At 30.1% G+C, this 17,221-nt stretch overlaps 2 protein-coding genes across 2 annotated transcripts; one reads left to right on the plus strand and one right to left on the minus strand.

Annotated features, from left to right (window-relative positions):
• Positions 1-2,601: 2,601 nt before the first annotated feature.
• Prosbeta6 (proteasome beta6 subunit) lies at positions 2,602-3,564 on the minus strand. The gene is made up of 2 exons (XM_065504670.1): positions 3,384-3,564; positions 2,602-3,319 (listed from the first exon to the last, which is right to left on the minus strand). The coding sequence occupies exons 1-2, from the start codon at positions 3,470-3,472 to the stop codon at positions 2,701-2,703; spliced, it is 708 nt and encodes a 235-aa protein (XP_065360742.1). The 5' UTR covers positions 3,473-3,564; the 3' UTR covers positions 2,602-2,700.
• A 1,399-nt stretch (positions 3,565-4,963) lies between these two features.
• Positions 4,964-10,095, plus strand: ntc (nutcracker). The gene is made up of 2 exons (XM_065504583.1): positions 4,964-5,611; positions 9,273-10,095. Exons 1-2 carry the CDS (start codon positions 5,395-5,397, stop codon positions 10,061-10,063), a joined length of 1,008 nt encoding a protein of 335 aa, XP_065360655.1. The 5' UTR covers positions 4,964-5,394; the 3' UTR covers positions 10,064-10,095.
• The last annotated feature ends 7,126 nt before the right edge of the window (positions 10,096-17,221 follow it).

The following is a 17,221-nucleotide window of genomic DNA, read 5'->3' on the forward strand; positions in this document are numbered from 1 at the left end:
TTTTTCTGTTTATGTTAAAAAATACGAAACCTAAATATTTTTATTATTTATCAATGAAACAAGATACAAGTGTAAGCGTTTATTTGCAAAAGCAAAGACCATTTCATTCATTAAATAAATACAATAATAACTGCAATTATTTATTTTGAAATTATAACAATCAACACTAATCCCTAGTATGACGGGGATTTGGAAATATACATATCGTCACCTGAAATTCAAAAGGTCGTAAAAACCAAAAAATTCAAAATTAAGTTTTAATTCGGAAATTTTTTTCCTTTCTAATGATTAGTTGTGATGACCAAATTTGTTGCTGATCGAATGATTCCATTATTTCTATAGATTTTTCAGCCCTAGACAATCAGACAATCAGTTTTCGAAAAGAAGCATTACGGTTGAAATAAATTAACTTTTGTTATCCCAACATAAATTTGTCTGCTTTATTAGTTTTTAGTTTAATTTATTATTTAGAGTGTTGTATTCGGATATGCCGAATCATATATACCCCTTTACCAAAGTATTTTTGGTGAAATTTTTTTCTCGATTTTAAATTGGGAAAACCCGGTTTCGGTGTTATCCGAAAAGTGTGTTTTTTTTTTTAAAAAAAAAAGTGTTTCTAAAAAACCATTTTGATATTAAATTTTTTTAAGAAAAATTCCAAAAATACATATTTCATAATTCTGTATTTCTGATTTCAATTTGACAGCGTTTTTCATATTAAAACAAATGTGATTTTTTTGATTAAACATTTTAAAAAATTTTAAACATAGTTAAGGCATAATCAATGTTTAATTAAATACATATATTTTTTTCATACAAAAAAATATTTAGACATTGATTAAGCTTAACTATGTTTAAAAATTTGATAAGTTACCCGGCCTTAGTTTATAAATTTTACAATGATATGCTTAAAAATATATATGAAGTTCTTTCATTATTGTTCGAAATATTAGGAACTTTTTACTTAGTGTTTTTATCTTGAAATCCCCTCATGGTCCCACTCTTAATTGTATATGTAAAATTCTTTAGAAAATGGATAGACGATCCTGAAAGGCCATTTATAGATAAACAATTCTACTATATTGGTTCAAGAGCTACATTCGGCTGTGCCGAATCTTATATACCTTTCACCCTTTAGCTACAAAATTTAAAAAAAAAATTGTTTTCGAAATTTTTTTTTAAATTTATTACTGAAAAAAAAATTATTTTTGATGAAAAAAAAATTCGGGTTAAAAAATATTTTTCCCGATTTTGACCCATGGTATTTGCAAATTACTATGGCCTTATATACATACATCGTTGCAAAGGACTTTGAAATACATATCTATCATTAGATATCTATATTGTCTGTATTAAATTAATGCTTTAGTAATCCAGACTGTCCTGGTGTTTTCCTAATATCTTAGCCACTTTTAAGCAAACGAACCGGATCTATAGCGGATATATTGATGTATGAATCATGTATGTAAGTAATTTGGAGGCTACGGAAAGTTTATTTCAACATACAGGTGGACAGACGGACATGGATATATAGACGCTGATATCTATAACGATCCAGAATATATATATACTTTGTGAGGTCGCAAATGAAAAATGTTGAAATTACAAAGGGAAAGCTTTAGGAAAATATAGGGTACATAAGTAATGTGAGACAAATATTGTAAAAATTCGATTAGCGGTTAAAAATGTATATTAAACTAGTTGATCGCCCCGGCTTCGCCCGGTAGCATTTACTAATGTTAGTTCTTCAAGTTTCTCCAACCCACTCACACCAGCCTGTTCTTATTTATTTGCTAATAAAATATCTAAATTTGTACTGCATACTTTAGGGAGCTTTTTTATTACAGTTGACTGGACTCTCAAAAAAAAGAATTTCCGAGTTTTACCCGGAATTTTTGAATTTTTTTTCTTTACAACCATCTGAAAATTTCGAATCGAATAAAAAAAAATCAGCCAAATCGCTTCAGCCGTTCTCACGTGATGACATTACATACATGGACCATTTCATTTGTATATAGATAGATTGAACTTGAGCAATTTTACATCATTCTATATAAAATTTAAACTATGAAACTCGATAAAAGACAAAACAAAGCAAATTACTAATTATTGTATGACCATAAAGAAACTGTGTATCAAATTTGGAACGGGTAAGAAACGGGATGCCTTGTCGAGAATTTTAGTTTCCTTCCAGTTTTCTTATTTACAATAAAATATAAGTCCTCGGGTTTGAGTTATATTCAAAACGTGTTTCTCCTTTCATAATCAATCATCCTTATATTGTAAGGCACTGGCGTTTTACGCCATCGACAGTTTATTTAATCTAGTACGAAACTGTTTTTGGCGTAAAACAAAAGCTTCGGCATTCGGACAAATACTGGCCGAAGCCCGATTTTAGGGTTAATCGGATGGTAAATATTCGGTCAGACTCTACTCAGAACCACTTTCTGGTCCATAGTAAAAAATTTTGAAATGAGGTAACACGTTGTAATTATAAAGCTGATACTCTACATTTAGTTCGCAAAGGATAATTTACTTTTAAACACGTTGTGTTCCACGAATGTTCTCAAAATGCATTCTCAAAGACAGTTTCCCAAAATATTACAAAAAAAATCTTTTACGTTTATTGAATAAACCCATTTCAAAATAATTTCACTCGGAAATACACATTAAATTTATTATATTAAAAAATAACTCCGTTTAATCCTTTCTCAATTGAACTTCCTTAACTTCGATTCCGTCCTTGGTAATGATATTAATCATAACAGCATCACCGGTATAAATGTCACGTTCAGCGGCCGAAATAAAGGTATCAGTGGCAATAGCCACAGCACGTTCTTTGGGTACTTTGGGAATTTCGCCACCCTCCAACTTCATATTCTTAAAACCAATTTGATTATCCAAAACAGGTTGCAACAAGGCACCAGCTGAACCGCCAGCTCTATAGGTGGTTCTTTCACAATGACCAATGGGATCATATGAGTATACTACACCCTTACCCTCATTATCCAAACCGGCCAAAACATTCGAAACATAGTAGGGGAAGAAACGTTTGTTGTACATCAATATAGACAACATTTGAGCTATGGCATCTGTGGACATAGTCTTCAAGTGGGTGTGTTCGTACATTTGCATGCGGGCCCTTACCAAAGCGGTCAAAGCCAAAGTATCACACCAGCAACCGGTAGAACCCAAAACAGTTTTAGGACTCAATTGGAATAGTTTGTTTTGTTTGCGGGTGTGGATGGAGTAGCCACTACTTAGACGAGTATCAGCCGCAATAACCACATAATCATCTCCAGCAATAGCTACAATGGATCTGAAAACAATAAATTTGACTTAAGTCCGAACTCTTTAACCTCATTTCTCGAGCAATAACTTACCCTCCATTGGATTCATAAGGCGAGAAATCGTGATGCTGGGCACCGGGTACTTTATAGTCTGGAAACTGTTCAATGCCAAGGAAATTCATTGTAAGGTTTTTTTATTATTTTCTACAATATTTGCAGTGATTTTGCGTAAAAAATTGCGGCTGTTGTTTTTACAGACGACAAGAATGACAAACGAAATTTTGTTTGACGCTGGGTTGTATTTTAAGGTAGTATATGAAAGCTTTATGTAGCCTACGAAAATGCAACACTGCATTTGTTTACGTATCGTGTGGAAAAGAGAAGCAGAGATAAAATGTCATATTTGAAAGGAGTTACCCGACTTTTTTAAGTTAATAAAACGGATATATCGTCTATGCGCCAACAGGAAATCGGCTAAACTCTAGTTTATTGGCGCCTCTCCGGATTGTTACCAAATTTTCAGGAGTGGTACAACATTGTATGCTATTTGTATTGTTTTTGTCAGCAGTCCATATTGTGCTTTTACAATTTTTTGACAAAAATAAAAAATGTGTTATTTTCCCGATCATTTTTAGAATATTTATATATTCAAATATGTTTAAAATATGTCAAATTAAACATATGCATTATATTTACGATACTTAAGGCTTTCATTTAAAGTATCATACGGCCTATTAACTTTATTTATTTGAAGCCGGTGTTCGGAAAACCTGAGTTTAAATCCCTTTCGCAAAGCTGTATGCCGGCAGTTTGAAATAATTTTTATGCAAATCCTCAATTCTACTACCAATAAAACAGATATTAAAAAGCTATAAATATTGGCTACAATTTATTGTACAATAATAACTACCATTATTTCGGAATATTCTGAAAAAATAGTTATAAAACAACGAAAATCCTGAATTGGATTGAAATACATATACATATATGTCAATAATTTGGAATGCTTCATAATTCCATTTTGAAGCTATTTCGAAAAGCTTTCATACGATATAAAAAATGTTGCGACCCCACACAAAATATCTAGGATATTATAAAATTTACGTTTCTGGCTATCAAGCTTCAGTTTGATTCACAAATTGATGGGACTACATATTATTGTTTGCTTTGCATTTAATTTTTTCTAATCATTTAATTGATATCAATTTTATTGGTTGTTTGGTTGGCTCCGAATAGGTTAAAAATGAGAGAATAATGAAAAACTTTGCCAGTTTTGTATGAACTGGGACATAAAAAAATCTTCGGATCAAAATTCCAAAATCTGGAATTGGGTCCAAAAAATATCGTAATATAATTTCAGTTTCATCTTCAGAGGCCCATAACTCTGAAAATATGGACCGGCGAAAAAAGTTTGTTTTTCAAAGAAACTACTTTCAAAGTTTTTTTCAATGTTGGCCATAAATAGATTTGATCCAAATTTTCCAAAGTGGATCGGATTTTTGTAATAATGTTTTTCAGAAAGTACACATAATAATCAGATGAGGCAAACAAGTTATACTGGCAACCCTACATTCTAATCAGAATAGTACCTTTATTGTACAACTCTGCAACGAATCTGGTTTGCAAAAGAAATGTCACAAACTTTTTGCAAATTAGTTTTTTTTTAACTTGTTGAATCTTGTTTTGTAGAATTTTTGTTTTATTTTAAATTGACGCGAGTGTTTGTGTTTTTATTTTATGTTTATGATTTCTTAAAAATAAAACATTTAATTGACTACATTACAATCTATAATTAATTATAAAAAATAATGTGGTTTCAATAAAAATCGAAAATAAAATAAACGACTTTGATAGTGGTTTTCAATTGCAAAGAATAGAATGAAAAAAGAGCTGCAAAAAGCTTGAAGCCGTGAATTTGTGTAAAATAAAATGCGAAAAAAATAAATTAAAAACCAAATGATTAGTGTTTCTTTTTTGAGTGTGTGTTTCAAATGAAAAATAAAATGTCATGTAATATTTAATTCATGAAATTCGTTTGTGTAAAAATAAATTAAAAAAAAGTGCTAAATTCCTTTAATTAAATAAATTCATTAAAAAATCAAACATGTCTCAACATTCCGCTGCTTCTACTACTACGAATACAACTACTGCTGTTACTACGACGACTACTAGTGAGGAGTCCTGCGTTAAACCTGGTTCTTCTTCGACGGGATCTTTGAAAAAACAAAAGCATAAGGATGCCGAAGTACCCTTAACTGATGACTTTGTTTTAATGTCTGCTCCTGATAAATTCAAGGATAAAAATATCAACGAATGTAATGGTAAGTTCTAGAAATTAAAATGCAGCAACGAAACTTGAATTAGATACTTTGAATACAAACTCTGATTCAGAATTGTAAATTGTTGTTATTTCCTTTTTGTGTTTTTAATTTTTATTTTTGCATTAATCTTTGATTATTTTAAATTGATTCAACTTTTAGTTGTGGTTGAAATAATTGAATTGAATTGCCATTGCTATTTGTTGTTATTGCCTGATTTGTAAATTTTTTTAATTTTGTTTCGAATGTTGCGTAAATTTGTTTCAATCTATTAGGAAATTAGCTTATACTGATTTTAATTAAATTATTATGCACAATTTGAAGTTGCTACTCTTTTTTGTATTCATTTTTTAAGATATTCTCAGTTTGTTTGGAAAAATTTAGGTCAATGACTCATTTGTAGCATAAAAAAGATAAAATGTTAAGTTAACTTAAGTTTGTTAAAGACCTTGATCATGACTTTCTTAATTAGGTATTTAAAAATCAACAAATTTCAGTTGTCTCTCGGTGTTACTCAAGTCGTTAAAGATCAGCTGTTATAAAAAAAAATGCAATTTTAAAGTTTTCTAATTTCCTAAACGATAAAATCGCACCAGTTTTTACTAGTGATTTTTAAAATGACTTAAAATTTTTATTTATTTGTTCAATTTCAAGTTCAGTACTGACTGCATCTGCAAGTTTAGATATGCTTTTTAGAAAATGGAAAAAATAAAAAATATTCTTTTTCAATCTACATATTTTGCTTTTTAAATTAAATAACTGGCGTTTCACGAAAATATATATTATCACTAAAAGACCCATTTCACCAAAAAACAGATATTTTTCACTATTAGCTTTTTTCACTAAAAAACATTATTTCACTAAAAAAAAAATTACTGAAAAAACAAGTTTTCACTAAAAATCTAATTTTTACTAAACATTAGATTTTGCATTGTTTTTCAGTAAAAACTGAATTTTTACTAAAAAACCGATTTCTCACTAAGAAACCGAATTTTTCCCTAAGCAATTGATTTTTCACCCAATTTTTCAAAAGTTTTTTTTTTCCAAAAATATGTTTTAATATCAATTGTATTTCAATAATGATTTAATGCTAATTTTTTAATAATTTATTTATTTATTTACAATTTTTATTTATTTATTTATTTATTTAATTTCACGTAACATATGAAGCCTCTGTAGGCCAATAAAATATATATTACAAAGATTTAATTTGGTACCAACTTAGTGGAAAAATAGGGCTGGCAAATATCTGTCGATACCAGACTCTTATACTGGGCCATTTTTATCTAGAACTGCTGATCTTTTGAGAACAATAACGAATCAAGTGTTCTGAAGTGAAGCGTATCCTAGAGAGAGCCTTCTGAGTCTTCTTTTAGTCCCAACAAATACAGAGTATTAAGTTAGCGCCATTGATATGGGCTTTGGTGTCGATTCGGCAGATTGGCCGGGCTTCACATATGATCTCATGCGCTTCGGGAAATGGATCCATTTTCCATCGCAAGTAATGAATTGGTGCACAAATGATTTTCCTTTATAGCGCTCAAGAAACATTCCTGCATATGACGCTTTGTTGTCACAAAATTCGACATTTTCGAAGCAAAAACAACTTTGTTGTTTACACTATAATATTCAATATCTAAGTGAAAATAAATGGCAATTATGTATGTAACCTTCAAAACGACATAAAAGTTATTTTATAAGGAATTTTATTTAAACATAAATAATGAAATTCTATTAGAATTTTGTGATTTTAGAGAAAAAAATCAATATTCGAAATTAAGTTCCCATTCTCGAAATAGCTAAAAACCATACAAATTTAAGGCAACCTATAAAGAACAGTATTTAAATTAATTAAATAATTTTAGCAAAAATTTATATTGTGGTTTTTGCTGTAAATCTAATTTTCAAAATTAAGTCCAAATTCTAGAAATTTCGAAATTTCGAACTTTTAAAATTTTGATATTTTATTAAGAAATTTTATTTAACTTTGCAAATATAGTTGTATTTAGGATTAAGTTCGAATTTTCGAAATGAATAAAAAATTTAGTTTAGGTTTTAGCTGTAAATCAAATTTTCAAAATTAAGTTCGAATTTTCGAAATTACAAAAAAAACGTTTAAAATTTTGATATTTTATTAGCAAATTTATTTTAACTTTATGGCTATGCAAAAATAAATGTTTTTAGGATTAATCCATAATCGAAGCAAAGTTCGAATTTTCGAAATGGATAAAAAATTTAGTTTTTATTTATTTTATCGGAAATTTAATAGTTTAGTGATTTTAGAGTAAAAATCAATATTCGAAATTAAGTTCGAATTTTCGAAATAGTGGAAAACTATACAAATTTATGCCAACTTATAAGAAATTGCATTTAAATTAATAAAATACATAAGTTAATTTTAGCAAAATTTTATAGTTTTTGAGGTATAGCACATTTTGAAAGTTAAGTTCGAATTTTTAAAATTAAGTTAGAATTTTCAATATTAAAAAAAGTATGTTTTTTTTCGAAAATTTATCTTAACTATATATTTATGCAAATTTATGCAGATTTTCGAAGTTAAGTTCGAATTTTTGAAATTGATAAATAATGGATTTTGTCAGAAATTTAATTTAAACCAAATAAATTTAACAATTTTGATACAAACACATTATCGAAATTAAGAATGATTTTTCGAAATTACAATAAAATTTTCAAAACTATGATGTTTTATAAGTTTATAAGAAAATTTATTTTAACTATATACATACATAACTATACATACATATTTAGTTGATTTTAAATTTCGGAATTTATATATTCGAAATTAAGTTCGAATTTTAGAAATTGTTAAATACTTTTTCAATTTTATTTTTATTTTTATTTTTATTTATTTTATCAGCAATTTTATTTAAACTCAATAAATCAGTAATTTTTATTAAAATTTTGTAGTTTTTAAGTGGAGATTCAAATTCGAAAATAAGTTCCAATTTTCGAAATTGCCAAATACCTTCAAATTTATAATATTCTACTAGGAATATTATTTTAACTATATAAATGATGCAATGCTATATAAAATTAATTGGTTTTAAGTTAAAATCCATATTCGTAGGTATGTTCGAATTTACGTATTAGTTTTTATCAGTGAATTTAGTGCAAAACTGGTGGGTGTTGTACCCAAAATTATAATTTTCTCTATTTGTTTGTATATAAAATTATTTGATTAATTATTTATATTACATTGCATGTGAATTCCTTTTATAATAAAATAATGTAAGGAATACCGGCAAACGAAAAAGAATATATTTTCCTTGTAATAGTTAAATCTTATATTTTTTTATTTTGTAAAATATTTATCTAAAAATATATGAAACATATGTTATTTTAATTCGATTATTTGTTTACCCGTGTATGTGCCTAATTTTTTAATAACCTAAAAACGTTTGTGCTCCTGCTGTTTTATTTTTGCAACTCAAAAAAAGTTTTAATTTTTTAACATTGAACACCAACAGGTTTGTTAATCATATATTTTTTTGTTATTTTGTAAATTAATTTTTGCATGGCTTTAATTTTGACTACACTTTGATCCCCCCCCAACAACTCAATTAATCATAATCACTTGTTTAATCCTGTTTCAATTATTTGTATTTGTATTTCTTTCTTTTCTTCTCTTTATTCTCCTTTGCAGTGGTAAAAAGACATCGCAGTGACGCATCGCCAAATGAAAAAATAAATCTTGAATGTCTGCTCTTATCGGATACATCACTAACAAGTGGCATACCACAGCATGTTGAAGTTCTCCTGCAACATTTCAATAATACACAACTAACACAGGCAGAAATACTATTTTTACTTGTTTATATAGTGGCCTTAGAATCTGGATTTGTTGGTCTAGCGGGTTATGAGCAGGCGAAATTGTATCTGGAACATTTATTAACCATAAGCTCATTTCATGCAAAAAATGTTTTACGTTTATCACACCTTAAACCCAACTACAACTTAACGGAAGACAAAACACGTTTCTGCTTAAAATTACGCACACTAATAAATATGCAAGATGCTGGCGACTATGTGTTTGCTTTACTCACTGGCTTTGTTACCGGTGACTTTTTAATAGTCACCTTAACTCCAGCCACTTCAACATGTGCCAACGGTTTTAGCTTAGCTCTATCTATTGGTCGCTATGTACTTTCCATGCAGTCGAAGAATAAACCTTTATATCAACGTTTTCATAAACTAGATGAACTCTCGAATATTTTGCGTGATCAATTGTTTGTGCCCATGCGTTGTCATCATATTCGCTTGTTGCAGGGATTTATTTATACCGCTTTAGATGGCTTGCCTGTGGAACTTTATGATCATATTTTTAAATACTTAAGCAAAAATCAATTAAAAATATTGGCCAATGTTAATAAATCATTGTATGATTCTGTTAAAGGCAGCAAATTTACACAAAAATATAGGGACACAAAGGTTTAAGGTTTAGTTTTAAGGGTTTTTTTCTATTTTGGTAAAATGTTAATAAAAACAAAAATATTTTGAAAACTTAAAGCAAACTGTTGTTGTTTTATTTCAATAAAATGTGTTTATTTTTTATATTTAGTTTTATTATTTTGAGTTCTTTGTTTAATTGTTTGTGTTGGTTTCAATTCTGTATTTAAATTTAATTTCAGAAACGCCGGACTCTCCTACCTCAGTTTTAGGTGTAACCTTTGCTGATGATACTTTAGGTAAGTGGTGAACTAAAATTTTAAATTATTTGTTTTAAGTTATGCTGGTCTTTTGCAATTTAAAATTGATATGCCAAAGATTGGCAACAAAGATGATTTGAAGATTTCAGTTCATATAAAACTTGTTTATGTCCAATTTCATCACCATATTAATTATAATGAATCTTCAAGTCATTTTCTGAGTGTGACCTTTTATGGAGTCTAGAGATAAATGTTGGCCGATTTTCAAGCCAATTTGAATCTGTTCTCTGTATAATTTCAGAGTACTTCAATCAATATATTTATTACTTCTCAAACAGTATTCCAAGGGGACATTTCTATGGGGGCAATGTGAAATCATAAACCGATGTTGCTCATTTTTCAATACCAAGCAAACCTTATCAACAGAGACCAAGCTAGCTCCTTTTGTTTTGGATCCTATTGTGTTTTCAAATAGACAGACGGACGGACATAGCTAGATTTTTATACGCTCACCATCAGAGAGCTACGCCGAACGGCTATTAGCCGGCTGAGCCGAGCCGACGATAAATTTTCAAAGACGCCATTTTTGATAAAAGTGCTGTCGCAGGTCTCTGTCCACCATATCTTTCGATGGTGTGTATAAAAATCGTACACAGAACAATAAATTGGGATATGGGTCAAAAATAGGTCAAAAATCGAGGTTGGTTTTTTCCTTATATCTCAGCCATTTGTAAACCGATTTTCTCGATTTTAAATAGCAACCGAGCCGGAAGAATTTCGGAGATATTGATGTATCATTCGTTATTTGGGGGCTTCAGAAAGTTGATTTCAACACACAGACGGACAGACGGACATGGCTATATCGACTCCGCTATCTATAACGATTCAGAATATATATACTTTGTGGGGTCGCAAATGAAAAATGTAGAAATTACAAACGGAATGACAAACTTATATATACCCTTGCCACTCATGGTGAAGGGTATAATAAACTTCATCTTCAAGATCAAAATCGTAAAAAACTTTAAAAAATTCGATTCGTGTTGCACTGTGTTACGCAGCAGATAAATTTACCTAAAAGGTAACTTGACATTAATTTCAAATCAATATCCAGGGGTAAAAATTACCAAATATTTTTACTCCATAAGTAACTAAGCAATGATAGAATCTATTTATTGAAATTACGGACCTTAATCGTTTTTAAATTTTTCTTTTTATACCCTTCACCTTCGTGAGAAGGGTGTATATAAGTTTGTCATTCCGTTTGTAATTTCTACATTTTTCATTTCCGACCATATAAAGTATATATATTCTGTCAGACATGCTTTCGAGAAGTTTGCTATTTAAAATCAGCAAAATCGGTCCATAAATAATGGAGATATGAGCAAAAAACCGGGACAACCTCGATTTTTGACCTATTTTTGATCTATATCTGGATTACTAAGTCATTAATATAGACAATATGGATATCTAATGATAGATATTTCAAAGTCCATTGCAACGATGTAGATAAGGCTATAGTAAGTTGGACCTACAATGGGTCAAAATCGGGAAAAATATTTTTTAACCCGAATTTTTTTTCCAAAAAAAATTTTTTTTGTCTTACATTTTTTTTCAAAAAAAAAAAAATTTGAAAAAACTTTTTTTTAAAAAAAATTAAAAAATAATTTCCAAAAAAAAAAATTAAAAAAATAAATTTAATTTTGTTTACCTAAAAATATTTAAAACAATTTATTTTAAAGTATAATTTGGTGAAGGGTATATAAGATTCGGCACAGCCGAATTTTATTTTAATAAAATTTCATAAATTTTCTTTAATAGATTATTGTTTGTATTGAATTGTTGTTACGCATTCTTTAAATTTAACGTAATTTTTAATTCTAAATAATCTTCTTGATAAGATAATACAATTGAAAAGAAATCTATAAAAAATGTGATAAAAGAAATTATTAAAATATATGAACATACATATGAGTTTTGTAATAATTTTTAATCAGTCATTAGATCATTTCTAAAATTTTTAGAATTTGACGTCTTTTAAATGCAATTAAATATCATTGATTTGAGGTTTTTTTGTGCGAATGTCAAAATCTCATAGAGTATTCAAATGTGCACTTGTCCTTTACAGGGTTAAGCTACCAATTCCTCTGCCAGTTATGTTCAGTGTATAAACATTTACTTGCATTTCTTATTGCTGATGCCGTGTACCAAATGAATATAAATAAATATTCCTTTAGAGGGTGTTTGGGGGTATGTTTAGGTGGTGGAATTGTATATTTTTATTTCATCTTTTGTTTCTATTTTGTAAAGAATAAAAAAATGTTGTGTAAATACTATTTACTTCTTTCTATTGCTATTTCCAACGTCAATTCGTGGTTGCGTTGTGCTGTGAATTTTGCTGAGAACCTATTCAATGTTTGAATAGTGATATCATTTAATATTGAAATAAAATTGATAACAAATATTTGCGCTATCAACGACAAATGACTGACATTTCTTATCATTGGAAAATGAAAAATAACAACAATTATATAAACAAAATATATGTACATATATATTTATTACTACAGACTTACGTACATACATAGTATATATTTTTATAAACTTACAATCTAAACATATGTTGAGGGAATACAACTATTATTAGTAAAATTACTGCACTAGATTTTAAACTATACTATACTAAGTAAATACAAACAGTAAGGTCCAACTATTTAGCACAAATTCAATTAAAAGTAAATTTAAATAGGCAACTGCTAACTACTTGACCAAAACTGTTTTTATACCTAAACTTTTCTAATAAGTTTATACAACTTGTTCTCTAAACTCTTAATTTGTTTCTTAAACAGTAAATAAGTTACAAATATAAAATGCGCCAAATATATTTATCATCCAACATACTGCAAGAGTGAGTTCCTTATCAAAGTTCCATCTAGGAACGTATGTATGTGCCTGTATTGCAAACAGCATCCTTTAAAAGCTTTTCAATTGTAAAAGCTCAATTTTTTTCATTAAATGGATTTGAGTAAAGTTTATCACTGTTAAGTTATCTCTCTCTCACTCACTCTCACCATTACAAATTTAAAAAGAGAAAGTTTTACTATTCACATCGTACTCTCTGGCTCTCTGTGTGTAAATTTTATATAGTGTAGTTGTTTTTACTACTAAAGTTCGATTCATATAACAAAATATCCTTTATTAATACCCGTGTGTATAGTTAAAGTTCGTTCAACTTATTTGGGTGTGTGTGTGTGTGGATGAGTGTGCCAGTGTTTGTGAGTATGATTTGAAATGCAAGTAAAAGTCTTTTGTATGCCACATTAGAGATGGAAATTGAAAATCACAATAAATGAAAAATAGTACTTTTTAAAAGGTTTACAATAAAGATAAACGATTAAGAAAAAAACTCGTCAACAACTTATCAAATGCCCGATGAAATATTATATTGGGTGTATGACTTAAAAATGGTGATTTTTTTTATTTTTAAGTCATACACTTTGAAACATTTGTACAATATACATTTATTCGAAGTATTGGCCATTGTTAGCTATCTTTCTGGCATCATATGGAAGATATCCTCATCTTTTGAGGCCAAGAACGAATCAAGCCAATATCGAATACTCTGTTCCAAAGTGAAGCGTATCCCAGATATAGCATTCTACATCGATCGAAAGAAATTGTAGTCTGGGCACGGTCTGGACTTTAAAGTGGGTGAGGCAGAACTTTCCAATCCATTCTAAAATAGATTTTAACAGGTATTGCAACATGTGGCCGAACGTTGTCATGATGGAATATTACGGTTTCATGTCTGACCGCATATTCTGTGCGTTTTTCAGCCAATGCTCGCTTCAAACGAATCAGTTGCGTTCGGTACATGGTCCCTATGATGGTGTGGTCAGATTTTAGTAGCTCTATTATGAGCTACTAGGACCCTTTTTCTCCCACCAAATACTGATAATTATCTTAGCGCCATGGATATTTTGCTTTGGTCGACTGGTTGGCCGGGCTTCACTTACGATATCTTACGCTTCGGGTTATCGTAATGGATTGATTCATTTTCATCGCTAGTAATGATTGGGTGAACAAATTATTTTCTTTTATAGCGTTCAAGCTAAATTTCGGACATGCAATATCGTCATCCAAGGTCTCTCGGCTTCAATTCGTATTGTACCCAACTTCCTGTCTTTAGATGAATCCTGCTGCTTGCAATCGTTTTGAAATATCTGCTTGAGTAGCTCTCAATGATTTCGCAAGCTCTTGTTTTGAGTTTTACAATAATCTTCATGGAGTAATGCTTCTTTCTAATTCATGGTCTTCAAAAATTTTTGTCTTACTTGGGCGATCTTTGTCTTCCGTGTCAAAATCACCACATCTGTACCGCACAAACCATCTATCGCACTTTGAAACCGATGGAACACATGCACCATAAGCTTTGGAGAGCAATCGGTGTGATTTAGCGGCACTTTTTTTTTCAAATTAAAGAAGTAAAGCAAAACTTCCCGCATATGACGTTTTGTTGGTACAAAATTCGACATTTCGACTCTGTTGTTTACTCTATAATGTTCAATAACTAAAGCTGGCCGGCCACACACGGAATGATTTGTTCGCCTGATTTGTGATTGAAAATTTTCAATTACTTGTGATTTTGTTCGCGCACAGCCCCATTAACAAGTAACAAGACGTCGAACACGAACAAATCGAACTCATAAATCATCCGTGAGAATAAATGACAGATATGCGCTCTTCAAAATTACATACTGTACCCCCCTTGGGAGCATATGGCTTCCACAAAGCATCTCCATTTTTCACGATTTGTTGCAGTTGTTTTCGCTTCTTCCCATGTAAGATTGCACTGTCCTATATCTTGAACAGCGTTGCCACTCATAAAATATTTTTCCTACCAAATTTCTAATTAAAAACTACCAAAACCTACCAAATGTATAATATTTGAGAAATGCTATATAGATTCGTTTCAAAATTAATAGTTAACTTAAAATTATATTATTGCTGCTATAAAATTACCCACACAGAGAAACCAAATTCGTGATGGCCGAAGTAACCGAATTTTACAGTTGTGGGTAAAAAATTTTAGAAGGAGTAACAAAAATTTGGTTATTTCAACCGAATTTCTTCTTTATTAACTTACTTTCTGTTGAAAGAACCGAAAAATTCTATGTGTGCAACCGAATCATTTGATTGGCAACAAATTCGGTTGCTATTACAAATCTGTTTCTCTGTGCAGAGGAAGAAAGTTATTTAATAACACTACAATCATAAATATGTTAAAATCGTTCAGTTTTCGAGATTTTATTTTTGAATCGATTTAACGATGTCCTTCCGTACGTCTGTCTGGTTGTCCATGTATTTCACATAGCCCCCATATAAATGTCCTCCAGAAATAAGACAATATCCGTCATAAATGCTTGATTTATATAGATATTAAATAACATTTTTACAAATAAATTACACCTAAAAATTCAATTCATAATTGACCATAGCTCTCATATAAGGCCCGCTTCCGAAAATTACTTAAACGAGCATAAAACTCCTAAAAGTGTTGGTATCCCGAAAAAATTCAACACAAATAAGTTTCATATAGAAATAAATTACGCGTCCTAATTTCCATAATTGGACATTTAAAGTGTCAGATGAAACTGAAATATTGAATAATAACACATATTATTAGAAAATAAAAGTTTTGAGAGCCCTTTGGCATTTTTTGAACTCAACACTACTAAATAAATACACATTTACCTGACTAAACTAAATATTTAAGAAAAAGCTATCTTCATATTTTGCAAATATGTAGTTTTATTATTTTGGCTTAACATAAGTAGTTTTTTCGTTATTATTTTAATTATTTTGTTCTTAAAAATACTTATGTATTCAGAAATATCGTAGCCTACCAAAATACGACAAATATCGGAACAAACCAACCAAACTACCAAAAGTCAATTTGTTAACTTGAAACTACCAATTTTGGTCCAATTGGACCAAAGCGGCAACGCTGATGTTGAAGTATCTTGCGCCTCCATGTATTCTTTGGCCGACCACGGCTTCTTGAACCTTGAGGGTTCCACTCTAGCGTCATCCTTGTTTTACTGTCAGGATTCTTTCTGATGGTATAGCCGATCTACCTCTATTTCCTACGTTTTATTTGTGTTAGTATGGGTTTCTCGTTGGTAAGGTTCCGTGTTGCTAATGTTTTTAGGCCAGAATATTTTGCATATGATTCTGAGACACTTGTTAATCATCCCTATCGTGAAAAACATGTGAAATTTATGTTCACATGAAATATCCATTTCCCTCGAAGGGAAAATTGCTATCGTGATATTCTCATGAACTTTTCATTCACAATAGTTGATTTTGTTCGCTACAGCTGTTTAATTTTACAACATGGGAAATTTTTTCACGTGAACAAAGTTCATGAACGAAAAATCGGAAAAGGGAACATATTTCATGTGAAATATTGATTCGCGATAGGGGTGAATGAATACCTGTAGTTTTTGCGTGATGCTGTTCGATATTAACCAAGTTTCACTTCCGTACAACAGAGTAGAATTTCCACAAGCATTGAATATTCTAAGCTTGGTTCGTCTGGATATTTGTAAGTTTCCCCATACTGGTTGTAGTCCTCCAAATGCCGCTCTCGCTCTACGCCTGTTTCAGCCCCGCCATTCGTTGATACTGTACTGCCTAGTTTTCTACGTATTCAACTGGTTGTTCTTGTAGCATGATGTTATCGGTGCTAAAGTTGTTGATTCTTATAGCTTTGGTTTTCTTGATATTTATCTCAAGTCCAACATTACGTGATAATCTTTGCAAATCTTCGATTTTTGCTTGCATGTTGGCGATCTTATGCGAGAGTAGACAAATATCATCCGTGTAATCCAAATCCTCGAGTTGCCGTGAGAGGCTACATGTTATTCCTCTTCTTTCTGAATAG

This window comes from Calliphora vicina, chromosome 3 (genome assembly GCF_958450345.1).
Source record: "Calliphora vicina chromosome 3, idCalVici1.1, whole genome shotgun sequence".
In the NCBI taxonomy this organism is placed as follows: Eukaryota; Metazoa; Arthropoda; class Insecta; order Diptera; family Calliphoridae; genus Calliphora; species Calliphora vicina.

Excerpts from the sequence above, each read along its gene's own strand:
- ntc (XM_065504583.1), top strand. The coding sequence starts at position 5,395 with ATGTCTCAACATTCCGCTGCTTCTACTACTACGAATACAACTACTGCT. Across the intron at positions 5,612-9,272 it reads AAATATCAACGAATGTAATG|TGGTAAAAAGACATCGCAGT; the intron begins GTAAGTTCTAGA and ends TCTCCTTTGCAG.
- Prosbeta6 (XM_065504670.1), bottom strand. The coding sequence starts at position 3,472 with ATGAATTTCCTTGGCATTGAACAGTTTCCAGACTATAAAGTACCCGGT. Across the intron at positions 3,320-3,383 it reads CCTTATGAATCCAATGGAGG|ATCCATTGTAGCTATTGCTG; the intron begins GTAAGTTATTGC and ends TATTGTTTTCAG.